Below are 27,058 nucleotides of genomic sequence, written 5' to 3'. Positions count from 1 at the left end.
CTGCATCATAAGGTGCTATGAATGTTTATATGGCATTATAAGACTTTGCAAGAGACCACTTCAGGTAGTTGTGTTACCAGCTTTTCCTTTGTTTGTTAATCTGGATGGTGATCGTCCTCGTCGGTCTATAAACCAGTCAAGTGTAGAGAAAAACAAAAAAACTTAAAGTGGAAGTTCAGTATTTCACAACTTAACCATGGATTAGTTTCCCCACAGACTACTTTTAGGTTGAGGAACCATCTAAAACACTCAGTAAAATACTGAACTTCCCCTTTAAAAACAAAGATCTTCTATTTTTTCTCCCCCTTCCAACTTAGTTGAGGTATCCATGGAAATGGACGGAATCATGTTGGTTTGTAGACTATTGAGTCAAGACTTCTATTTTATTTTAAGGACAATTTTAAGCTACTACAACTATTACTACTGCTAAAATTGAGATTCATAGAGAACTATACTTAAACGCTACCTGATAATTTAATAAATTCACAGATAAAGTAAGACAAAGTATATTGTTATTAAGGAAACCAAGATACTGTATAAGCAATATGTTATTTTAGTCAATAAAATTGAACAAAATCACAATGAAAAAAAAAATGTAAAAGGTTTAAAAGCATTGGAGAATATATGTCGCTTCTTTATTTTTTACTGCATTTTAGAAAATGTCCATTTTTAAAAACAGTTAACATACAAAACAGGTCTCAGTGTGTTTATTTGTTAGTGTGTACTGTCTGTGTGTATAAAATATGAAGGAACGTATCAAATGAATAGGGAAATGTAATGAAACACTAACTTTATTACAAAACATAGCCATATACATTTTCTGACTAATATCATATAAAAATCAAAAACAAAAGAAAAGTATTTCAGTCCCCATCTCTCCGCGGCAGGTGGGGCTAACACACCACGGTGACGCTAACACACCACGGTGACAACAAGCCATGGACACGTCCACCTACTGCGCTCTCCCGACCATCGTTCTGGTGTGACTGTTTTCTCTCAGGGTTGTGGATCCAGCATGACTTCGCAGGTGCGTCCCAGCTCTCCCAGTTTGACCCTGGCGTACTCTGCTCTGTTCAGGGCCATCTGACAGTCCTTCCTAGCTGAGTATGTGGAGCCTTCGTGGGGCTGACCTGTGGCAACCTGCAGGGGAGAGAGAGAGAGAAGGCAGTGTGTGAAAGGGAGAAATGTAAGTGTTCAGTTAGGTGAATGTGGGCCGTTCTGACTAGCAGAATGCTACACTACCAGGTGAATGTGGGCCGTTCTGACTAGCAGAATGCTACACTACCAGGTGAATGTGGGCCGTTCTGACTAGCAGAATGCTACACTACCAGGTGAATGTGGGCCGTTCTGACTAGCAGAATGCTACACTACCAGGTGAATGTGGGCCGTTCTGACTAGCAGAATGCTACACTACCAGGTGAATGTGGGCCGTTCTGACTAGCAGAATGCTACACTACCAGGTGAATGTGGGCCGTTCTGACTAGCAGAATGCTACACTACCAGGTGAATGTGGGCCGTTCTGACTAGCAGAATGCTACACTACCAGGTGAATGTGGGCCGTTCTGACTAGCAGAATGCTACACTACCAGGTGAATGTGGGCCGTTCTGACTAGCAGAATGCTACACTACCAGGTGAATGTGGGCCGTTCTGACTAGCAGAATGCTACACTACCAGGTGAATGTGGGCCGTTCTGACTAGCAGAATGCTACACTACCAGGTGAATGTGGGCCGTTCTGACTAGCAGAATGCTACACTACTAGGTGAATGTGGGCCGTTCTGACTAGCAGAATGCTACACTACCAGGTGAATGTGGGCCGTTCTGACTAGCAGAATGCTACACTACCAGGTGAATGTGGGCCGTTCTGACTAGCAGAATGCTACACTACCAGGTGAATGTGGGCCGTTCTGACTAGCAGAATGCTACACTACCAGGTGAATGTGGGCCGTTCTGACTAGCAGAATGCTACACTACCAGGTGAATGTGGGCCGTTCTGACTAGCAGAATGCTACACTACCAGGTGAATGTGGGCCGTTCTGACTAGCAGAATGCTACACTACCAGGTGAATGTGGGCCGTTCTGACTAGCAGAATGCTACACTACCAGGTGAATGTGGGCCGTTCTGACTAGCAGAATGCTACACTACCAGGTGAATGTGGGCCGTTCTGACTAGCAGAATGCTACACTACCAGGTGAATGTGGGCCGTTCTGACTAGCAGAATGCTACACTACCAGGTGAATGTGGGCCGTTCTGACTAGCAGAATGCTACACTACCAGGTGAATGTGGGCCGTTCTGACTAGCAGAATGCTACACTACCAGGTGAATGTGGGCCGTTCTGACTAGCAGAATGCTACACTACCAGGTGAATGTGGGCCGTTCTGACTAGCAGAATGCTACACTACTAGGTGAATGTGGGCCGTTCTGACTAGCAGAATGCTACACTACCAGGTGAATGTGGGCCGTTCTGACTAGCAGAATGCTACACTACCAGGTGAATGTGGGCCGTTCTGACTAGCAGAATGCTACACTACCAGGTGAATGTGGGCCGTTCTGACTAGCAGAATGCTACACTACTAGGTGAATGTGGGCCGTTCTGACTAGCAGAATGCTACACTACCAGCTGAATGTGGGCCGTTCTGACTAGCAGAATGCTACACTACCAGCTGAATGTGGGCCGTTCTGACTAGCAGAATGCTACACTACCAGCTGAATGTGGGCCGTTCTGACTAGCAGAATGCTACACCACAAGGTGAATGTGGGCCGTTCAGACTAGCAGAATGCTACACTACTAGGTGAATGTGGGCCGTTCTGACTAGCAGAATGCTACACTACCAGGTGAATGTAGAATATGCATAACTTTGATGTAGAAAGAAACCTATGCAACTAATGTACTTAGAAAAGCCAATAGGCTGTAGTGTAGTCACATAATGAGAGTCATATCTACACTGGCAAGTTACATTTATACGTTTCAGTTCCCGGTGTGGCACACCATGTGTGTGTGTGTGTGTGTGTCTGTGTGCAAGGCCACACATGTTTGTGTCAGTCTGTGTGTCTGTCTGTCTCTTCTTTGTCCTACCTGTGTGAGGTATTTGATCTGTGAGCTGAGTTCAGTCTCCACTCTGCTGACCGAGCCAGTAAACTGACTAAGCTGTCTGTCCAGGAAACTGGCATTGTGCTTGTCTTTAGACAGCTCCAACACGATGTTACCTAGAGAAGATTAACACAGTAAACAGTATTAGGCAGATATGTATTTACGTACAGATACGTACAGATATTGTGCCTGTCTTTAACAACTCCGGGGGATGTTACCTGCAGGAGTCAGAATATGAGCACACAAATCAACATTATCAAAGAGTAGTCTAGTCTACAGATATAGAGATAATAGAGCGAAAATGAAAGTCTATTCCTTCGAGAGCTCTATTTCTAATAGAATAAATGTGTGGCTACCTACCGCTAACTAGTTATATAGAACATGACACCGGTATAGCTAGCTCTGGTGCAGCAAGCCGCACTATGGATCAGAGCTAACCCACTGGGCAAAAACTGGTTAAATAAATGTCGTTTCCAAGTCATAAACAAATCCATTTGATGACGTTGAATCAACGAGGGAAACTGATTAGATTTGCAAAGTCATGAACGTAAGGTAATTTCGTATTGTTTTAAACTTTTAACGTAAATCCAATTACATTGTGAAATGTTTTGTTGATTTCACTCAACCAGGTGTACTGTAAATCAAAACCAGACGTTGAACTGACGTCTGTTCCCAGTGGGAATATATAACGTTAGCTAGCTAGGTACGTGTTTCTTATTACAGAGTAGTTAAACAGTTGTTGCTGCAGGCAGGGATAACGTTATACACCAAGTAACGTTAGCTACTAACCGGCGCACTGCAGAATCGTTGCAATTTGATTCTCAACCTCCTCCAAAGCTCTCAGTCGGTCATTCGCCATCACTTTCACTCACTGGGAGTAATACAATCAGAGAAACGAATCTTCCCAGAAGCGGCTACAGCACAATATCGTAGCTAACAGGTTGTTAACTCAATGCATTAATCCAAAATGCTGCTAAACTCATTCATGTCAAAACCACACACTACAGAAAGCGAACATCAACAAAAACCCTTCTGAGAAAGGGCGCATAGAAATAACGTCAACACATTCGGTGTGTAAACATTTCCGTCGTACAATGATGACGTTATAGCGTGGCGAAGTGGCAAGATGGCTGCAACAGCGGCTTGGATGCATGGGCCCGCCAATATGCGGTTAGCCGAGGGTCTGGTGTCTGTTCTGAAAGAGCAGCGGCCCGAATATTTACCTGCACTTTTAGCAAATTACCGGGAGCATGGAGTGGTTTCGACTCAGGTAAAATTAGCCAGCTATTATTGGAAGTAGCCACGGATGGCAGCATCCTATCGGCGCTTCAATCCGTATCATCTGTCTCAATGCAATGGACTCGTGCTAGTCTTTGTTTTCCCGTTTACTGTTGTGTCATAGCTATATAGCTTGCTACATAGCTAACTCTATTGAAGTTTTGCTTCTAAAGTGTGTATAGTAGGGTCGATCGCCTGGTTGCTGTCACTTACTTCTCGCTCGGCTTCTAACCCCCAGAGTTCGGCAGCAGTTGGTGGTCTCGTGGGACTCAGCAATGCCAAACTCGGAAACAGCAAAACCAGGTTTGAGGGCCTGTGTCTGCTGTCAGTGTTGGTCAAGGATAGTTCTAGCGATGTGTTCCAGCAACACTGTCTGTCCTGGCTAAGGTCCCTACAGCAGGTCATACAGGTAAGACACACATGTATGGACTGGAAACACCTGTAGACTTTCACCATAAACACACACCTATGGCAAACATCTGGGGTGTATTCATTACTTCTTGCAATGGTTATTGTTTCAGAACCAAACGGATGCAAGCAGCACAAACGTAATAAAATGAGGACCTACCTGAATATGTCCAATTAAAAACTCTAAACGTTTTGCAGCAGACTAAATGTTTTGAAACAGAATCGGTGTAATAAGTACAGCGCTCGATTAAGAAATGCAGGTATTGTAACTAGTAACTTCATCGGTCCAAAACATTCACAATGAGACAAATCAAACCTGCACAACACAAAGAAATAAAACACCTCTTTCTCATCTGAAATCATGGGGACGTCAGAAAGAGCTGGGGTGTATTGATTAGTTGCAGACTGTAGCAAAACGTTTTGCAACGGAAAGTGTCTACTCCAAATGTAAAAAAAATATATATAAAAAATTGCAACAAAAACAAGAGTTTCTATTGGACAAATTCAGGTAGGTTTTGTTTGATTCCTAGAGTTTCCTTTGAAAAATGTTTTGCAATGATCCAAATGTTTTGCTATGGTCTTCAACTCGAGGGCTAAATGTATTCCATTTCACACTTTTTTTTCTTCTTCTCTCTCCCCCAGTCCCAGGCCCCTCTCCCGTCTATCCAGCTAGCGGTGGGTGTTCTCCAGGACCTGCTCCAGTACTCCTCCCAGCTACCTGAGCTGGCCAGGGAGGTGGGCCTCAACTCTATCCTGGGGATCCTCACCTCCCTGCTAGGTCTCAAGTCTGAGGTAAGACTAACGCTTAAATTGGGCCAGTACACATTTGTACTGAGTTCTGGCACCTCCTAATTTTCAACAGCTTCACTACCAGCAGTTCTTATGGAATATTGGCTGTAAAATATGATGAGTACCAACACTCAAAATGAGTACCTGCACCTATTTAATTCCACTTCAAGCACTGTAATTGCGTAGGCTGAAGAATACCATTTGAAGCAAATTGTGATGGTGGCAAAATCTGCAAGATTTATTCTCTGTTGTAGAATGTTTCAGGTTGTAGGTAGAGCTGTTGCAGTGACCGTATTTCCACCACACCGTCAGTCATGACCACAGTCTAATTCCAGGTGACCGTTGAGTCACGGTAATCTCCTCTTATGCACTCTGGATATGTGTTGGTAGTAGAGGTCGACCGATTATGATTTTTCAACGCCGATACTGATTATTGGAGGACCTAAAAAAGCCAAATCCGATTAATTGGACGATTTAAAAACAATTTGATTTAAACATTTGTAATAATGACAATTACAACAATACTGAATGAACACTTTTATTTTAACTTAATATAATACATCAATAAAATCAATTTAGCCTCAAATAAATAATGAAACATGTTCAATTTGGTTTAAATAATGCAAAAACAAAGTGTTGGAGAAGAAAGTAAAAGTGCAATATGTGCCATGTAAAAAAGCTAACGTTTAAGTTCATTGCTCAGAACATGAGAACATATGAAAGCTGGTGGTTCCTTTTAACATGAGTCTTCAATATTCCCAGATAAGAAGTTTTAGGTTGTACTTATTAAAGGACTATTTATCTCTATACCATTTGTATTTCATATACCTTTGACTATTGGATGTTCTTATAGGCACTTTAGTATTGCCAGTGTAACAGTATAGCTTCCGTCCCTCTCCTCGCCCCTACCTGGGCTTGAACCAGGAACACATCGAAAACAGCCACCCTCGAAGCATCGTTATCCATTGCTCCACAAATGCCGCGGCCTTGCAGAGCAAGGGGAACAACTACTTCAAGGTCTCAGAGCGAGTGCCGTCACCGATTGAAACGCTATTAGCGCACACGCCGCGAACTAGCTAGCCATTTCACATTGGTTACACCAGCCTAATCTCGGGAGTTGATAGGCTTGAAGTCATAAACGGCTCAATGCTTGAAGCACAACGAAGAGCTGCTGGCAAATGCACTAAAGTGCTGTCTGAATGAATGCTTACGAGCCTGCTGCTGCCTACCACCGCTCAGTCAGACTGCTCTATCAAATATCAAATCATAGACTTAATTATAACATAATAACACACAGAAATACGAGCCTTAGGACATTAATATGGTCAAATCCGTAAACTATCATTTCGAAAACTAATTTTTTATTCTTTCAGTGAAATACAGAACCGTTCCGTATTTTATCTAACAGGTGGCATCCCTAAGTCTAAATATTGCTGTTACCTTGTACAACCTTCAATGTTATGTCATAATTATGTACAATTCTGGCAAATTAATTACGGTCTTTGTTAGGGATAAATGGTCTTCACACAGTTCGCAACAAGCCAGGCGGCCCAAACTGTTGCATATACCCTGACTGTTTGCACGGAACGCAAGAGAAGTGACACAATTTTCCTAGTTAAAAGAAAGTCATGTTAGCAGGCAATATTAACTAAATATGCAGGTTTAAAAATATATACCTTTGTATTGATTTTAAAGAAAGGCATTGATGTTTATGGTTAGGTACATTGGTGCAACGACAGCGCTTTTTTCGCAAATGCGCTTGTTAAATCATCACCGTTTGGAGAAGTAGGCTGTGATTCAATAATAAATTAACAGGCACCGCATCGATTATATGCAACGCAGGACACGCTAGATAAACTAGTAATATCATCAACCATGTGTAGTTAACTAGTGATTATGTTAAGGTTGATTGTTTTTTATAAGATAAGTTTAATGCTAGCTAGCAACTTACCTTGGCTACTTGCTGCACTCGCGTAACAGGTAGTCAGCCTGCCACGCAGGCTCCTCGTGGAGTGCAATGTAAGGCAGGTGGTTAGAGCGTTGGACTAGTAACCGGAAGGTTGCAAGATCGAATCCCCGAGCTGACAAGGTAAAAATCTGTCGTTCTGCCCCTGAACAAGGCAGTTAACCCACCGTTTCTAGGCCGTCATTGAAAATAAGAATGTGTTCTTAACTGACTTGCCTAGTTAAATAAAGTGAGAAAAAAAAATGTGTGCTTGTACGTATTTATTTGAATGAGAGTGTGTATATGCATGTGTACAAACACCTGAACGGCATCAGCCTCAGGCAAACCGGCATTAGTTGTAAAAACACTGCCACTTAGTGTCATTCAAATGTACTTATTATTATGATTTATTGGACTTAAAAACATTTCTTTTTTACTTTTATCTTTGACCATCATTCTCTCTCACACAGCAACTCCACTCCCACTTGTCTCCAATTCCACATACCAACCCTCAGCTTCCCTCAGCCCATCCCATCTATCTCTGCTGGCCACCCACTTTGGGTTTCTACGCAACACATATCTTTCAACTATACTGTGATGTTTAATGTACAATTTCAATATATCTAATCGAATAGAATGCACTGCGCATTGGTTCTCCGATCCTTGTTACTCTTCATCCTCAGAGGAGGAAGAGGAAAGCCGTTACAATCGCTAAAGATATAAATAAGCTCTCCACAATGAATTTCAATAGAAAACTTGTAAAAATAGACAATATCCTGCAATCATGGAGAGGTAAATACCTGTCTATTTATGGGAAAATTTCCCTGATTAACTCCTTAGTCATATCTCAGTTTACTCACTTACTTATGGCGCTGCCTACTCCTGATTATTCGTTTTTCAAATCATATGAACAAAAAATATTTTGCTTTATCTGGGAAGCTAAAACAGACAAAATAAAACGTGCCTATCTATATAATGAATATGAATTGGGTGGGTTGAGATTATTAAATATAAAAGCACTAGACCTCTCTCTAAAAGCTTCACTCATTCAAAAGTTTTATTTGAACCCTAAATTGTTCTCCAGTAGATTACTAAGAACAGTTCATCCATTGTTTAAAACTTCTTATGGCTGAGATCCCGTTAACGGGATCGATATGACAACAGCCAGTGAAAGTGCAGGGTGCCAAATTCAAACAACAGAAATCTCATAATTAAAATTCCTCAAACATACAAGTATCTTATACCATTTTAAAGGTAATCTTGTTGTTAATCCCACCACAGTGTCCGATTTCAAAAAGGCTTTACAGCGAAAGCACCACAAACTATTATGTTAGGTCACCGCCAAGTCACAGAAAAACACAGCCATTTTTCCAGCCAAAGACAGGAGTCACAAAAAGCAGAAATGGAGATAAAATTAATCACTAACCTTTGATGATCTTCATCAGATGACACTCATGGGACTTCATGTTACACAATACTTGTATGTTTTGTTCGGTAAAGTTCATATTTATTTAAAAAAATCTCAGTATACATTGGCGCGTTATGTTCAGTAGTTCCAAAAACATCCGGTGATTTTGCAGAGAGCCACATCAATTTCCATAAATACTCATAATAAACGTTGATCAAAGATACAAGTGTTATACATGGAATTTTAGATCCACTTCTCCTTAATGCAACCGCTGTGTCAGATTTAAAAAAATCTTTACGGAAAAAGCAAACCATGCAATAATCTGAGTACGGCGCTCAGAGACCCAACAAGCCAAAAAGATATCCGCCATATTGTGCATTGTGCAGTCAACAGAAGTCAGAAATAACATTATAAATATTCACTTACCTTTGACACTCCCAGGAATCCCAGTTCCACAATAAATGTTTGTTTTGTTCGATAATGTGACATTTATGACATTTATGTCCAAATAGCTACTTTTGTTAGCGCGTTTTGTAAACAAATCCAAAGTCACGAAGCGCGTTCACTAGGAGCAGACGAAATGTCAAAGTTCCGTTACAGTCCGTAGAAACATGTCAAACGATGTATAGAATCAATCTTTAGGATGTTTTTAACATAAATCTTCAATAATGTTCCAACCTGAGAATTCCTTTGTCTGTAGAAAAGCAATGGAACGAGAGCTCGCTCTCACGTGAACGAGCGTCATGAGTTTGTGGCACTCTGCCAGACCACTGACTCAAAGAGCCCTTATGAGCCCCTCCTTTACAGTAGAAGCCTCAAACAAGTTTCTAAAGACGGTTGACATCTAGTGGAAGCCTTAGGAAGTGCAACATGACCAATATCCCACTGTATTTTCAACAGGGAATGAGTTGAAAATCGACCAACCTCAGATTTCCCACTTCCTGGTTGGATTTTTTTCTCAGGTTTTTGCCTGCCATATGAGTTCTGTTATACTCACAGACATCATTCAAACAGTAATATGCATATATTAGCAACTGGGACTGAGTAGCAGGCAGTTTACTCTGGGCACCTTTGGGCACCTTATTCATCCAAGCTACTCAATACTGCCCCCAGCCATAAGAAGTTAATTCTGAGTGCAATGCATTTTGCTTGTATTTTTGCATCACAACATTGAAGTGTAGGGGGCCTCCAGTTTTTTTTTTTTTTTTTTTTTTTTTTTTGTCTTTATATTTGCCATCTGGGTCTTGTTTTAATAATAGAGAAATCAGACGTTCCTGCTGAGTACCTGACAGACTACCATGTCTATAGGAGTAGTTAAAACAATCTAACAATGGAGCTTTTAGTATATCAAAAAATACTTGATATACCTCTACCGGTATGCCATCAAGCCCTGGGGTTTTTCCAGACTGAAAGGATTTAATAGCCTCAAAAAGTTCTTCCTCTGTAATTTGGCCTTCGCACTGATCTTTCTGTACATTTGTTAATTTTCCATTTTTTATATTATTTGGAAAGAATTCCTTACCATAATCTTCATTCAGTGGGAAAGGATGAGACGCAGAAGAGAACATCTGCCTAAAACAATTAGCTTCCTCTTTTAAAATATAATTCGGGGAATCATAGATGACTCCGTCTTCAGTAACGAGTTTCTGCAAATAATTTTTTGTTAGCGTTCCTGTATTGAAGATTCAGGAAGAATTTTGTGAAATTTTGAACATATTCCATCCAGTTTGCTTTATTTTTGTAATAGATTACATGAGATCGTTCTTGAATAAGTTCCTCAAGTTCTTTTTGTTTTTCCTCTAACTTATTTTGTATCTCTAGTATCCATCCACATGTTAGAGCTTTTGCATACTCCCAAGCCCCCCCCCTCCAAAAAAACCTGAATTAAAATAGGGATTGTGCCTTTCTATATACAATACGTAGCTTAATAGCCTACTGCATATTACGCACATAGATTTAAGATGTCTTTGGTACATAATTGGTCTAACCTATACTGTAAAAATAAAAAATTCTAGTTATATCCTTTGAGTGTGGGCTGTATTATTATGTGTTCTGGATGGACTGGTTACATTGTGCTGCGCTCCAAACTTCCTGTCCATGAGTCTGGGAGAGAACGTATAGGATAGGGGATGCTGTCGGTTCATTGATTGTTCAGGGCGGCTTACAGAGTTAGCCTTACAATTGTAGTGAACTTGTATTTGGGCATTTTTTTAAAATATTGACATAATGATTAGGCTGTCGCTTTGCCTTTAGCTATGTAATATCTCACCACTGTGCGTTGCCATCTCCTCTCTCCTTCATTTCTTTCTTGAGGATGCAGAGAGAGGGGCTGTCAGTAGTTTATTTAAATCGGTTTAGTTGTGAAAACATACAGATGGAACACTGGGTAACCACAGCAATGTGGTTGTAGAGCCCATGATGTATAGAGTTTTGGTGGAACATCACCTGTCGCCCAGCAGTTGATGTGTGACGTGAAATACGTGTTGTTATAAGCCTAGACATTTCTTTATGCAATGCCGTGTGAAAACAGACTTTTGATGATTTTCACTAACAAGAGGAGGATCCTAGCTGCTAATATGTTGAAGGCATATTTTTCAGCTGCTCGTTATACAACCAGAGTAGCCTACCCGGCATGATTTATTAAACTGCGGGAAAGCGGCCTCCATTCACTATTTTGCTGTTAACTACATGTATTTCCCCCCCCCTTTTCCTACCCATTTGATAATGGGCCATTTCTAAATCGAAACAAATTTGACATATTAGTAAAGACACGATTAAATTGAGAATGGTCTAATGGGTGAAAATATGATATGAATACGAAATATATCATTCACAACTAAAGTTGGCAAGTAACTCTAAATCTAGCGTATAGGACCTGTTTCAAATGATCACTTTTACGCTCAACATAGCCACCCGCTCCGGAATGGGAAAAATATCATTTCTATTTTATTCAGCTAAGTTCAATTTTATTCTTCTTACTATATAATAATGCCACAGGACTTATAAGCATATCTTCTTGTCTGCTAAATGAACAAGCCTACAGCCTATGGCATGGAGCATAGCCAGATAACATACAGCAGGACGACTCACATTCTGTTCTTCTGAAATACATTTTCTTCACATCATAATGTTTCTTTAGACTTTAGACATTTCCTGTGATGTTTTATAATATATATTTTTAACTTTTTAAAAAAATGTAGATGTTCCAAAGGCGTGTGGAGACCTGGAGATGCTGGAGATGCTAAACCTGTTTATGTTAATTAACGGTCAATTACCGTGAGAGGGCAGTCATTAGCATGACCATAACCTGGCTGGCGTTATTTCATAACCGCCACACTCCTAATTGTAGTTACAGTTTGGAAAATACTTGTGTTTTTGTCTCTCCCAGTTTCACCTAGCTGCCATGGAGGGGATGACTGCATGTATGACCTTCTACCCCAGAGCCTGTGGCTCCCTGAGGGTGAGTAGTAGACATCACCCATTCATTAGATTACAAATGAGATGCTTGTCTTTTTGTATTCTGTTTGTTTGGGAGACGCTGTGTTCTATTTCTGTCTCTGCCAATTGGTGTTCTTCTGAAGAAACCCTGAGGGATATATGAAGAAGCAGGATCAAGCCAGCTAACTTAAATGGAAATAACTTTTTTGAAAGATAAGCTTATCATGGGCATGGTCTAATTAACTCAACAACCAAAAACAGATATCCAAGTTTAGCTTTCTTAATGAACCCCAAAATCAGTAGTTATTTCTGGTTGTTTATCCAAGTTAACAGCTAAATCATTGAACCTGCTTTGTAGTATACCCCTCTGATGAAGGCTACGGGCTGAAAGGCATTGGTGTTAATCCTTTTATCTCTATCTCAAGTTATAAAATACATCTAACCAAATCTGCCCTACTACCCCCCCATGGAGGACTCCATCTCTCCTTATGGAATCTCAATCGTTTCCCATTTGAAATATTTGGGAGTAGATTCCTTCCCTAGAGCGCTCAAATCAATCAAATTCCACCTCAGTAGATGGACTAATATCTCAGTTGCTTTAACCAGCCAAATATCGATTGTTAAAATGAATATATTACCAAGGCTGAATTTCTGTAGTTCAATGATTCCCCAAGTCCCCCTTCTGGCTGTTGGGATCAAATCCATAGTGCGGTTTAAAATGTATATGACATGTAAGCAAACCCGGATAAAAGTAACAAACTCAACAAGAGGGAAAGACATTGGAGAACTAAACTTTAAATTGTATTTCCAGGCACTAGAATTTCTCTCCATCCTAAATTGGTTTAGACATGACTCTTCTGCCCCCTGGCTGAGTATAAAGAGAAATATGATGTCTCCTATGGCCCTGGAAGAACTGGTCTCCAATGATATTTCCCTTAAACAATGTGAACTACACGTTGGTCCTATTATTGACCACATCATTTCTATTTGGTGCAACATTTAAAAACAATGTAACTGGGAATCAAAATGGCATGCACACACTCCATTATTTCACAATAATGCCTTGCGATCTGGAGGGTGGCCTTTTGGTCCAAATGTAGAATACGTACCCTTACCGATATCATGGACAGGGATGGTTCGAGACGTTTTAGGGATGGAAGCCCACTTCTTTTTATGTTTTATTTTCCTGTTTATACTGAATGTATTATTCAGCTTTATTTCTTACCCCTTTATTTTCTTTTGAGTGGCAGCTTACATGTTTTATAAACTTATCATTTGAAATGGATAATGTACCTGTAACCCCTCCCAACAAACAAAAAATAACAAAACAAATACATATTTGATCAAGTTTTTTTTTAATCAACTTTCACTGCCCTTCCACTGCTGTGGAATTTCCTCTTCACTGACAATTAGTCTTCAACAGGACAAGCTGGGTGCCTGTTTCCTATCCAAAATGGACAGTGTCAACCCTGAAGTCCAAGAGGTGGCGTGTGAGTGTTATGGTCGTCTGCCTTGTCTGGGCGGAGTCTTGGAGAGAGGGGGAGGCGGGCGTAGAGCCGAGGGATGGACCAATCAGCTTCACTGCCTGCTGGCCTCGGCCAATTGCATGCTGGCACAGCTCTACCAGGGCACAGAGTCCGGTAAAAGAACACTTCTATGAACTGAAATCTTGGAACAACATGGTGGTCTTAGACCAGTGTGTTGCTCATCCATGTCATGAGTATCTGATGTGATTCTCTCTCTCTCTCCTGTGGTCTAGAAGGGATGGTGCCGTATGAGGGGCCAGGTGTAGAGCTACCCTACCCTCCTCTGGACGACACGGACCCCCTCGTCCTCCTCCAGCTCCAACACAGATACAGAGGTGTCTGCCTGGCACTCAAACACACCCTCAGGTAGGTGCACTTTCCTCCAGTGTATAGAATATTTTAACACACTCAAACATACACACTCTGACCTTTATTTGTCTACTGTTGTATTTGAACCAAAAAGTCACTTTTCCAAGTAAAAAAACGAACGTTTATTTCTGTAAGTGGTGAGTGTTTGACAGTGATTTGTTTCTCTCAGTGTGGACCCGGCCTCTGCAGTGCGTTTGCCTGTACAGCAGGTTCTCAACCTGGTCTGTCGCGCCCTGGCCGTCAGCTCCAAGAGCATAGTGAGTTAACTTCCAGAATGTACAAGAACTGAGCGACCGTGTAGTTGGTGTATGAACACTAGTGTATCTCTGTGTGTCTTGCCTTCCAGAATTTAACAGGTGATGGGTCTGTGCGACTGCTGGTGTTACCTTCCATACACAACCATTCTGTAAAGGTTCTGCATGCTCTCATCACAGCGTAAGTACCCTACTGAAGGCAACCCAAATGCTAGCTGGGTCAAATATGACAAGCTGTATCCCATCTAGTCAAAACCTGTATGAAAACAAGCAAATTTGTTTTTGGTTGCCTGGGCAACGACCCCAATAATGCAGCAGAACACCTCTGTTGTGCTCATGCCAACTCTATTGCTGTCATTTTGTAGTCAAGCAATGCGTTGGCATGACAACACATACAGATCTGGTACTCGGGCTACCCCAGTGCTGGCTTTTAAAATAAAAGTGATTTATTGGGTGTGTTTTATTCATTGGTGGACTGATGGACTTAGTGATGGACTTCTCTTTACTCCCTGCTGTATGTACCTCAGTGTAGGCAGTGGGTTGGTGCAGTACTCAAGTATGTTACAGAGACTGTTCTCTCAGACTCTGTCTGCCTGGACCCCTCTACCTGAAACCAATCTGGGACAACAGCGAGCATTCAGGTAACTTACTTATATATATATATATATACACACACACACACACACACACTTACTTTTAAATCTCTTAATTTGTTTCCTATGTGTTTCTACTTTGACCCATAGTGCAGTGCGAGTGTCCCTGTACCGAACCTTGGAACTCTGGGTCAAGGTGGGAGGAGCCTCAGCTGGTGTGCTGCAGGGAAGCCCCACCCATTCCGAGATCCTACTGGCCCACCTGCTGGGTGACATCACGCCGGGAGCGGACTCTGTCAGGGTGATAAGATCTGATTGGTTTATTGGCAAGGCGAAAGCTTAGGATGGTCATTACTATGGCTATGTCTGAAATGGAACCTATTCCCTATGTAGTGCACTGCTTCTGGTCAACATTATTCACTCACCCTCCTAATGACTCCTAATGATTCACTCACCCTCTGTCTAACGCCAACCTCCCTTCTTTTTATCCCCCTCCACTTCTCTCTCCCCCTCCACCTCTCTCTCGCTCTCTCTCCGCTCTCCACCCCTCAGCTCCGTGCGGGACAGTCGACAGTGGCTGATCTGGTTTCCAGCAAGCCCTGCCCTAAAAGCCGGAAGCCTGGATTGGGTATGGGCAATGGGGGCGGAGCCTCTCTCCAGAGGAAAGGAGACTCGCTGGCCAATCAGGACACATGCATGTCTGCACTCAGAGGTGAGGGGGTGGGGTTTATCTCAAGCATTTACATTATTAGAGAAGTGTAAACTAAATAAATGATTTTGGTTGTCTTTTTAAAATTTTCTTCTGAGTCATGTTGCCAGTGAATATTTGTAGCATTATTACAGACAATCACAGGTGAATGATATCTTGACTAGCCGTGCTGTGGTGAGAGTACAGGGCCATTTGACTCTCTCTACTTCTTTGCAGCACTGAGACAGATCATACTGACCAGTGGAACTCTGCTGAAGGAAGACGTACACAAGGTCAGTTCTGTGTGTGTGGTATTCTTCTATAAACCTTCCCCATAGTGTTTGTTCATGATACTGTGTGTGTGTGTGTTAATGCTTTCTCTATCTTCCCCCAGCGTCTCCACGATGTCGTCCTCCCGTTGTGTGTACGCCTGCAGCAGCAGCATGGGGGAGACTGTGGGACCGGGGCTGGGGGTGTTAGTGGTCAATACGGTAGTGCCCTCCCTCGTAGGGAGCTGTACCGTCTGCTCCTAGCCCTGGTTCTAGTGCCCCCACCTCGATGGCCCCCACCCCTCACCTGTACGGTGTCCATACTCAGTCACGGACGCAGGGATAGGAGCCTGGAGGTAGGGGGAAATATGAATGCAGGGACTGCACAGGCAGGGACCCCCCCTCACACACACACACACACTGGATGCAGTCTTTAGGTATGGAGGGAGAGTAGAAGGGTAGGTATGGAGGGAGAGTAGAAGGGTGGGTATGGAGGGAGAGTAGAAGGGTGGGTATGGAGGGAGAGTAGAAGGGTAGGTGTGGAGGGAGAGTAGAAGGGTAGGTGTGGAGGGAGAGTAGAAGGGTAGGTGTGGAGGGAGAGTAGAAGGGTGGGTATGGAGGGAGAGTAGAAGGGTAGGTGTGGAGGGAGAGTAGAAGGGTAGGTGTGGAGGGAGAGTAGAAGGGTGGGTGTGGAGGGAGAGTAGAAGGGTGGGTGTGGAGGGAGAGTAGAAGGGTAGGTGTGGAGGGAGAGTAGAAGGGTAGGTGTGGAGGGAGAGTAGAAGGGTGGGTGTGGAGGGAGAGTAGAAGGGTGGGTGTGGAGGGAGAGTAGAAGGGTAGGTGTGGACTGGTCTAAATGTATGACTCTCTCTCACACACGGCTCTGTCGATGTCCTGGTGTTTTGTTTTGTTGGTCTGTGTTTAAGCAACCAAGTAAACATTTCTCGTGCCTCATCAATTACACTTGAAATAAAAACATACTAATATACACACACAACTACACCACACACACTAACTGATATAACACACGCCCCATATTTATAAATGGGGCGGTTGTAGCCCTAAATGCTGATTGGCTGCCAGCTGTGGTATATCAGACCGTAAACCATGGGTATGACGAAACATTTATTTTTACTGCTCTAGTTACGTTGGTAACCAATGGCGATAAGGCACCTCGGGGGTTTGTGGACCCCTTGACTTTTCCCTCATATTGTTATGTTACAGCCTTATTCTAAAATATATTAAAAACAATTGTTTCCCCTCAATCTACACGCAGTAGCCTATAATGACAAATCATAAAGAGTTTAAAAAGATATATATGCAAATGTGTTAATAATAATAATAAACTATCACATTTACATAAGTATTTAGACCCTTTACTCAGTACTTTGTTGAAGCACCTTTGGCAGCGATTACAGCCTCAAGTCTTCTTGGGTATGATGCTACAAGCTTGGCACACCTGTATTTGGGGAGTTTCTCGCATTCTTCTCTGCAGATCCTCTAAAGCTCTGTCAGGTTGGATGGGGAGCGTTGCTGCCCATCCAACCTGTGCCTCGACATTCAGAGACTTGTCCCAAAGCCACTCCTGCGTTGTCTTGGCTGTGTGCTTAGAGTCATTGTCCTGTTGGAAGGTGAACCTTCTCCCCAGTCTGAGGTCCTGAGCACTCTGGGGAAGGTTTTCATCAAGGATCTCTCTGTACTTTGCTCCGTTCCTCTTTCCATCGATCCTGACTAGTCTCCCAGTCCCTGCCACTGAAAAACATCCCCACAGCATGATGCCCCCACCACCATGCTTCACCGTAGAGATGGTGCCAGGTTTCCTCCAGACATGACGCTTGGCATTCAGGCCAAAGAGTTCGATCTTGGTTTCATCAGACCAGAGAATCTTGTTTCTCATGGTCTGAGAGTCATTTAGATGCCTCCATGTGGGCTGTCATGTGCCTTTTACTGAGAAGAGGCTTCCATCTGGCCACTCTACCATAAAGGCCTGGTTGGTGATGTGCTGCGGAGATGGTTGTCTTTCTGGAAGGTTCTCCCATCTCCACAGAGGAACTCTAGAGCTCTGTCAGAGTGACCATCGTGTTCTTGGTCACCTCCCGGACCAAGGCCCTTCTACCACGATTGCTCAGTTTGGCCGGGCGGCCAGCTCTAGAAAGAATCTTGGTGGTTCTGAACTTCTTACATTTAAGAATGATGGAGGCCACTGTGTTCTTGGGGACCTTCAATGCTGCAGAAATGTTTTGGTACACTTCCCCAGATCTGTGCCTCGACACAATCTTGTCTAGGAGCTCTATGGACAATTCCTTCGACCTCATGGCTTGGTTTTTGCTCTGACATGCACTGTCAACTGTGAGACCTTAAATAGACAGGTGTGTGCCTTTCCAAGTCATGTCCACTCAATAGAATTTACCACAGGTGGACTCCAATCAAGTTGTAGAAACATCTCAAGGATGATCAATGGAAACAGGATGCACCTGAGCTCAATTTCTAGTCTCATAGCAAAGGGTCTGAATACGTATGTAAATAAGGTATTTCAGTTTTTTTGAATTTGTTTGCAAAAAATTCATAACCTGTTTTTACTTTGTCATTATGGGGTATTGTGTGTAGTAGATTGGTGGGAATTCTTTCTTAATTTAATGCATTTTAGAATAAGGCTGCAACATAATGTAGGGAAGGGGTCAGAATACTTTACAAATGCACTATATATATATATATATTTTTTTTTTTTTTTGTAATTTTATCCCATTTTCTCCTCAATTTTCGTGGTCATCCAATCGCTAGTAATTACTATCTTGTCTCATCGCTACAACTCCCGTACGGGCTCGGGAGAGACGACGGTCGAAAGCCATGCGTCCTCCGAAACAAATCCCAACCAAGCCGCACTGCTTCTTAACACAGCGCGCCTCCAACCCGGAAGCCAGCCGCACCAATGTGTCGGAGGAAACACCGTGTACCTGGCCCCCTTGGTTAGCGCGCACTGCGCCCGGCCCGCCACAGGAGTCGCTGGAGCGTGATGAGACAAGGATATCCCTACCGGCCAAACCCTCCCTAACCCGGACGACGCTATGCCAATTGTGCGTCGCCCCACGGACCTCCCGGTCGCGGCCGGCTGCGACAGAGCCTGGGCGCGAACCCAGAGACTCTGGTGGCGCAGTTAGCACTGCGATGCAGTGCCCTAGACCACTGCGCCACCCGGGAGGCCTCAAATGCACTATATTTAAAGGAAAACGCCACCCAAAAACTATCTTTTGGTATTTGTTTAATTCGTCCACTGTTGATATAGTCCCAAAATGTTTTGCAGGTCAGCAATCAAGTTTTCAATATGTATAACTTTCAAAATACACAAATATAGCCAGTATGATGTATTTTGAAAGTTATGTCTTGAAAAAGGGAAACTGTCAGCAATCAAGTTAACTGTGAATAAAAGGAATGTTTTGAGAGAGTCAACGAGAGTTTAGCTGTGTTATGTTACACTCAGGCTGTTGACTAGTTAGACAGGTTTAGAGATACTCTGGGAAGATTTGTATATATCGTAGGAGTATTTTCCACGTATACTGTTATTTTCTCCTTTTTCTTTGCTCAGGCACATTTGTGTCCATAGTGAAATGTACTGGACTAGTGACCTTTGGAATGCACTTGCTTACTGATCTTACTCTCCATCTGTGTCTCTGTTTCTCCCCCTCTCGTCAGGTCTCCTCCTTCTGCACTGAGGCCCTGACCGTATGCAACTCCCTTCTCCACCCCCGCACCCCATCCCTCTGCCTCCCCCTGCCCCCCCTCACCCTCAAACCCAGCCCTGCCGCCTCCCTCCTCACCCCTTCCCAGGCCTCCAACCTCACCCTCCCCACTCTCCTCGGAGGGCCCTTCCCTGGCCGACACTCACTCGGCCTAGGCCACACCCTCCTAGGTTCCCTGGACAACCACCTGTCTCTGGTTCCTCCGGGGCTCTCTGGCCAGGGCTCTACCCCAGGAGACCTGCTCCTTTCCCCCCATCAGGGCGAGCTGGCAGGGCTGGGGCTCTCAGAGGGCCAGAGACCCGTCTTCATCCGTTACGACAAAGAGGAAGCGGAGGATGTGGAGATTTCACTAGAGAGCGACTCAGACGATAGTGTTGTCATCTTCCCACGGGGGATGCTGATGTTAGAGAACCAAGATGGCACCAGCACCGTGGCCACTCTCCCCGTGTCTTCCTTAGTACCAGGTGGGGTCACTCTCCCCGTACCCGGTCCAGGGGACGACCCAGGCGGGGACATCTCTCTCCCCCTCGCCAATGACCTCCCCTCCACCTCCCTCCCTCACCCTCTACTCCCCTCCTCCTCCGCTCCTAACTCCATCAACTCATTCCCTCCAGCTCCACTAGCCTCTCTGGTTCCCCCCCTCAACTCCACCGGCGTGACCCAGCTCGGTGCTCCCTCTGTGGGGCTAGGAGTTGGGGCTGACTCCCTCCCTGGAGCCCAGCTCCAGCAGATGTTGCTTCAGGGCCAGCCACCAGTCCCAGGTCAACCCACACCACTGGGTCTCCCCATACAGGTAAAATCACAAAGAAATGTGAGTTATAGATATCTCATTAAAAGCAAGTCTGTGAAGCGGTAGATCTGTTCTATTTACATTTACATTTTAGTCATTTAGCAGACGCTCTTATCCAGAGCGACTTACAGTAGAGTGCATACATTTTATTACATTTACATACTGAGACAAGGATATCCCTACCGGCCAAACCCTCCCTAACCCGGGCGACGCTATGCCAATTGTGCGTCGCCCCACGGACCTCCCGGTTGCGGCCGGCTGCGACAGAGCCTGGGCGTGAACCCAGAGACTCTGGTGGCGCAGCTAGCACTGCGATGCAGTGCCCTAGACCACTGCGCCACCCGGGAGGTCTATGTGCACTATTTCTATGCTTCCCCCCTTAAGTTTAGTTTTTACGTCCGGTTTTGTACACCAGATTTAAATAGCTGAAAATACTATATTTTGGGTTATTTAAAAGATATATGTGGTACAATGGTTCTCTACACTAATGTATTGCTTGTTTCATTACATGATCCGACAGATGTTTTTAGAGATGCACCAGCGTTAGAACCCTTTAAAGTGTTCTATCTCTGTCTACAGATGCTCCAGAACCAGCTAGCTCAGCCCAGCAGAGCTCTACAGCAGCAACAGGCCAGTGAGGAAGATCATTCTGTTATTAATATCAACAGCTCTGATGAGGAAGAGGAGGAGGATGAAGAGATGGAGGATGAGGATGAGCTGGGAGAGGAGGAGGATGAGGAGGGGTTGGAGGATGAAGAGGAGGAGGAAGAAGGGAGCGATTTCCCCGATGAAGAAGAAGAGTTTTATGGAGAAGAGTTTGATGACTATGAGGAGGAAGAGGGGGAGGAGATGGAGGAGGAAGAAGAGGAGGAGGAAGAGGAGGAAGAGGAGGGAGAGATCAGGTCATTGGACAGAGAAGGGAGGAGAGGAGGAATGGGGAGGGAGGAAGGAGAGGTGCTCAGAGAAGTACCGGAGGATGGAGGGATGGGTGGATTCTGTGTGGAGGGAGAGATGGAAGGAGGTATAGAGGAGCTGGGGACTAACAGAAGGGTGTACGGGGAAGAAGGGGTGAAGGCTCAGGAGGTAGAGAGCATCGGCGTGCTGGAGGAAGAGAGGGAGGGAGAGGAGGATGACGCTGATGGAATGAACGACCCGACAATGCCTCAGATTCTGTGTGTGACGGGCGGAGCTCTGGAAGAGAGGGAGGAGCTAGGGGAGGGGCATGGGCAGGAAGTGGGGTCATGTGAGCAGCAGGGAGCCGATCGTCCAGAGGCAATGCCCTCTTCTGAAGGCCCCGCCCCTCAACACAAACAGGAGGCGGAGCCTGCACAGGAAGTGAGGGTGGGCGGCAGCGACCAGCCATCCAATCAGGGAGAAGAACCAGCAAAACAGGGCGGGGACTCTGCTAAAGAGGAAGTTAAGCCATCAGCAGCTCCGAGCGAGACAGAGGGGGAGGAGCCTGAACGAGAGAAAGGAGGAGAAGAGGGAGAGGAGGATGGGAGAGGGATGAAGAGGAAGAGGGAGGGAGAGGAGGAAGGAACAGGACAGGGCACAGAGAAGAAAAAGGTAAGAACTTTCTCAGACCATCCTTAACCATTCACTTTCCAAGCCTTTTAGCTGATTTTACAACATACACATTTTTTAATGAGTGACTTCCTTGGACATGGTTTGTGTGTAGATACAGTGAGCTCCATAAGTCTTGGGACAGTGAATGTTTTTTTTTGTGTCTGTACTCCAGCACTTTGATTTGAAATGATATAATGACTGTGAGGTTAAAGTGCAGACTGTCAGATTTAATTTGAGGTTCATTGGATGCTACTATGATTACAGATAATCCTGAATGAATCGTGAATAATAATGATGAGTGAGAAAGTTAGAAGCTCAAATATCATGTCCCCCCCAAAAATGCTAACCTCCCCAGTTCTTGTAATAGTGACAGGCTAGCATGTCGTGGGCGTATGATATTTGTGCATCTAACTTTCTCACTCATCGTTATTCACGGTTCATTCAGGACAATCTGTAATCATGGTAGCATCCACATTAATGTAGAAGTGTTTAGAAATGTATTCTATTCTTATTTACAATAAAAGTGACTCCAAATTGACACAATACATTATTTACCATTCATTTCTATTGGGCACAAAATAATCTGAAACACAACCAAAACAAACAGAAAATGTATCTAACAAGTTTGTAGAGTCACAAGCTTGATGTATCATTGCATGCTATGAATATGGGACCAAATACTAAACTTTTGACAACGTTAATAAACAGAAGTGAATTTTATCCCAATACTTTTGTTCCCCTAAAATGGGGGGGGACTATGTATAAAACGTGCTGTAATTTCTAAACGTTATGGATGAAAATACCCTCAAATGAAGCTGACAGCACTTTAACCTCAGTCATTGTATCATTTCAAATCCAGAGTACAGAGCCAAAACAACTGTCACTGTCCCAGTAGTTTTGGAGATCACGGTATAACAAGTATCTGTTTTTAAATACAAAATGTTACTTAATGACTGTTGTCCAGTTCCTCAGCCACAGAATAATGTACATCTAACCTCTCTCGTTCTCTCCCTTTCTCTCTCTTTCTGTCTCTCTCCCTCTCTCTGTTTCTGTTTTCTCTGTCTCTCCGTCTCGTCTGTCTCTCTCTCTGTTTCTGTGTTCTCTGTCTCTCCGTCTCGTCTGTCTCTCTCTCTGTTTCTGTGTTCTCTGTCTCTCCGTCTCGTCTGTCTCTCTCTCTGTTTCTGTGTTCTCTGTCTCTCCGTCTCGTCTGTCTCTTTCACACTCAGTTGGATGAAGAAGTCATGGCGTCCATGTTGGCTGATTTTGTAGCCTGCCCTCCGGACGACGAGGAAAAAGGTCCCTCAGCATCCAACCTCCCCTCTTAAAGATGTCCAGCCATGGCTTCGTCACAAAACCATCAGAACAACTTGATTTCTACCCCCTCTTATAGTCTCACATAAGGTTTCAAAATTCTCAGGTTTTCCCGAAATCTCGGTTGCGAAGACTCCGAGACTCGGGAGGGAATAAGCAGGAAATCCTCCGATCAGAATTTCTTGAAAACCTGTGTATTTTGAGAAAGTTCCCGCTGCATTTTGCATCCGTCTCACACATGTATTCATTACCAACCTGCAGCTTAGACAATGTTGAAAACATGGACATTTCCAACGTGAAAATTGCCATATAGTCTCTGTATGACTTGTTAATTTCATCTAAAATTGACTTCCACACTCTTAGATGTTGGAAATGGATTGTTCCTAAAATAAAAATTACGTTTTGACTTCCAGGAAAGTGAAAGAGTTTGGAATACACTCTGGACTCCATATTAAATTCATATTAAATTCATATTATATATATATAAAAAACACCAGTTAGGTTAGTTTACATCAACCTTAAAGTCTTGGACATCAAATGATTGAAAGACACAGCAGTGAAGACTGCAGCTCTTCAGTAGTGCTGTGTGGTACCCTACAGTTAGAGTGTGTAGTCGTGGTGGTGGTAGCACTGCTGTGTGGTACCCTACAGTTAGAGTGTGTAGTCGTGGTGGTGGTAGCACTGCTGTGTGGTACCCTACAGTTAGTGTGTAGTCATGGTAGTATTAGTAGTAGTGTGGTTTTGGTCACCTATCATGTTCATGTTTTTGAGGTCTTATATACAGTATCAATTCTTTTTGTTATAAAATAAATAAACTTCAAAGACAACTGCTGAAAGTCTCTCTATTGATGTTTCAGATGAAGTTTGACTTTGGGACTTTGTTAACTCACTACCTACTGTAAAAACTCACTACCTACTGTAAAAACTCACTACCTACTGTAAAAACTCACCCTACTGTAAAAACTCACCCTACTGTAAAAACTCACCCTACTGTTAGTATGAATGCTTCATTTAGGTTTCACTTTAAGAGGGGTTTTTTTCAGCCTACATAGCACTGTGCTACTCTGTACTTTTTAAAACAGGAAGTGTGTTGAGTGCTGCGCAATATCTAGTATATTAGTCTGCAATGCAGGCTGAGCTGTGATCATCTTATTACTCAACGCATAATCTCTCGTGGACAGACATCGTAAAGGTTTTAGTTCTGGGCTAACCAAGATTACTCATAGCAGAACTATCAGACATACGGAATCATGGGGCATCTTGACTGAAAGGTCCTGGAAGTGTCTTGTGTGACCAGTATTACTCGAAGAAGAACTATTGACGATGATAAACCAATGATAAGTGCAACTGACAAGAAGCCAATGGAAGGATGTTCACTAGTAGACAATCCAGTACCATGTTGACACTAGGTTATAACCTGGGGCATCTTGACCGAAAGGTCTTAAGTTCTTCATGAAGTGTGACTGTTGTTTCTGTGTCTTCACCCATTTTGTGTAGTGTGTGTCCAGCTTCCTCTATCCCTCTGAGTTGGGCCAGTCGAGTGCTAGGAACATACATGTTCCTATGTTGGTTGGAGATGTAACAGACTGAGACGGTCAGAATGTCACACACACACTTACACACTCTAGGGATGACATCACCATTTGGGGGGTGCTTCCAGAGAGTTTAGGCTGCAGATTTGGTCTGAGGGGAGTAGAATGGACCGGCTGTGTTCTTTAGAACACTACAGAATGTTTCAGAATGATGGAATGTTTAGAACAGACATGATTCTAATCCACACTATGGAGAAGATCTTGTCAATTCTACACATGACAAAATAGAACTTCCGATCTCTCCCACTTGAACTAAACCCACACGGCAGACAATCTATAGATATTCTCAGACCACATCTTAGATAGCAGCCTGGTCTCATAGACTAGATATAACATAGTAAACTAAGTCCGGAATACTCAAATGATTATGATATGTTACATTTGGTATGGTTACATGAGACAGAAATTTACTTCAGGCCAAAACGAAAGTAGGGTGGTTGGACGGTTGTGTGTATAACACGAACTTCTAGCAACCCAAAGGTTGTGTGTTAGAATCTCATAATTTTAGCTAATTAGCTACTTTTACTACTTTTTAGCTACTTTGCAACTGCTTATCATGTTAGCTAACAATTCCCCTAACCATTTAACCTAACTCCTAATCATTTAACCTAACTCCTAACCATTTAACCTAACTCCTAACCATTAAACCTAACTCCTAACCATTTAACCTAACTCCTAACCATTTAACCTAACTCCTAACCATTTAACCTAACCCCTAACCATTTAACCTAACTCCTAACCATTTAACCTAACCCCTAACCATTTAACCTAACTCCTAACCATTTAACCTAACTCCTAACCATTTAACCTAACCCCTAACCATTTAACCTAACTCCTAACCATTTAACCTAACTCCTAACCCTAACCCTTTAACCTAACTCCTAACCATTTAACCTAACTCCTAACCATTTAACCTAACCCCTAACCATTTAACCTAACTCCTAACCATTTAACCTAACCCCTAGCCTAGCTAACGTTGGCCACCTAGCCAACATTAGCCACAACACATTGGAATTTGTAACATATTGTACAAATTGTATTTCCTAACATATCATTTGAAATAGATGATGGACATCCACAAATGAATACATACCACACAAAACATATCATACAGTATCATACTAATTGGAGTGTTCCAGGATTTACATCTACCTATGTGCCTATGTTACGTCTACCCCTGAGTCCGGGCTGTGCATAGACGCTTTTAGCAGAGTGACTGACAGGATGCTTGTTGACATGCAGTACCAGTTACAAGTTTTAATATTTTCTACATTATAGAATAATAGTGAACACATCAAAACTATGAAATAACAAAAATGGAATCATGTAGTAACCAAAAAATTGTTAAACAAATAAAAACATGTTTTTTGATGTTTGACAGCTTTGCACACTTGAATGAGTAGGTTTGTCCAAACTTTTGACTGGTACTGTATGTATGTATATATGTATATATTATTTATTTTTTGATGCGTTGTACCTTTTAACTGAAATGTTTACTGCTGCAGGTCTAAAGCCACAGACACAGTCCTCTGTAATTTATCTCACTTTTCTAGCTATGTGTTATTTCATAGTTTTGATCTCTTCACTATTATTCTACAATGTAAAAAAATTCAGAAAAACCCTTGAATGAGTAGGTGTGTGCGAACTTGACTGGTACTGTATGTGAGAACCTCATTTGAATGTCAAGTCATATTTTCTCTGAAGGCATTTCCTTTTTTAAATTCTCGGTATTAGACTTCCCTACAGGGGTTGTCTAAAGACGACATCAGATATTACACTAATACACTATTATATATAACATCATAGTGCGTAAACTATTGTATGGAGGTGTATGTTGAGGAGAGATGCTTGTTGTGTTTACATATTTTTAGACTGCAGGTTTTGAAAGATCTCTCAGATAGTGATTGTTTGTCAACCTTATCTGTCTGTAGGGACTCGTTGAAGTTGGTGTACTTCCTTGTGCTAGAGTGAGAGAGTGGAAGGGGGAGCAGAGGAAGGGTGTGTGTAG

General features: G+C 43.1%; 2 protein-coding genes across 2 annotated transcripts; one reads left to right on the top strand and one right to left on the bottom strand.

Moving 5' to 3' along the window:
• Window positions 1–596: 596 nt before the first annotated feature.
• On the bottom strand, window positions 597–4,127 carry LOC120030712 (mediator of RNA polymerase II transcription subunit 11). Its single transcript, XM_038976163.1, has 3 exons — window positions 3,882–4,127; window positions 3,078–3,208; window positions 597–1,140 (listed from the first exon to the last, which is right to left on the bottom strand). Exons 1-3 carry the CDS (start codon window positions 3,949–3,951, stop codon window positions 997–999), a joined length of 345 nt encoding a protein of 114 aa, XP_038832091.1. The 5' UTR covers window positions 3,952–4,127; the 3' UTR covers window positions 597–996.
• An 84-nt stretch (window positions 4,128–4,211) lies between these two features.
• Window positions 4,212–24,290, top strand: LOC120030288 (proline-, glutamic acid- and leucine-rich protein 1-like). The gene is made up of 16 exons (XM_038975624.1): window positions 4,212–4,362; window positions 4,609–4,779; window positions 5,421–5,570; window positions 12,309–12,380; window positions 13,782–13,998; window positions 14,118–14,250; window positions 14,423–14,510; window positions 14,600–14,688; window positions 15,035–15,148; window positions 15,251–15,401; window positions 15,653–15,812; window positions 16,026–16,081; window positions 16,183–16,413; window positions 19,745–20,584; window positions 21,161–22,147; window positions 23,374–24,290. The coding sequence occupies exons 1-16, from the start codon at window positions 4,219–4,221 to the stop codon at window positions 23,470–23,472; spliced, it is 3,702 nt and encodes a 1,233-aa protein (XP_038831552.1). The 5' UTR covers window positions 4,212–4,218; the 3' UTR covers window positions 23,473–24,290.
• The last annotated feature ends 2,768 nt before the right edge of the window (window positions 24,291–27,058 follow it).

The sequence above is a fragment of the Salvelinus namaycush genome, chromosome 36 (assembly GCF_016432855.1).
Source record: "Salvelinus namaycush isolate Seneca chromosome 36, SaNama_1.0, whole genome shotgun sequence".
Lineage (NCBI taxonomy): Eukaryota > Metazoa > Chordata > Actinopteri > Salmoniformes > Salmonidae > Salvelinus > Salvelinus namaycush.
Note: the sequence above shows the minus strand (reverse complement) of the source record. Positions and strands in the feature narration are given on the sequence as shown.

Coding starts and splice junctions, on each gene's coding strand:
- LOC120030712 (XM_038976163.1), bottom strand. CDS start 3,951: ATGGCGAATGACCGACTGAGAGCTTTGGAGGAGGTTGAGAATCAAATT. Junction 3,209..3,881: donor AACGATTCTGCAGTGCGCCG/GTTAGTAGCTAA, acceptor AATCTTCTCTAG/GTAACATCGTGTTGGAGCTG. Junction 1,141..3,077: donor AGATCAAATACCTCACACAG/GTAGGACAAAGA, acceptor TCTCCCCTGCAG/GTTGCCACAGGTCAGCCCCA.
- LOC120030288 (XM_038975624.1), top strand. CDS start 4,219: ATGGCTGCAACAGCGGCTTGGATGCATGGGCCCGCCAATATGCGGTTA. Junction 15,813..16,025: donor ATGCATGTCTGCACTCAGAG/GTGAGGGGGTGG, acceptor ACTTCTTTGCAG/CACTGAGACAGATCATACTG. Junction 22,148..23,373: donor AGGGCACAGAGAAGAAAAAG/GTAAGAACTTTC, acceptor TTTCACACTCAG/TTGGATGAAGAAGTCATGGC.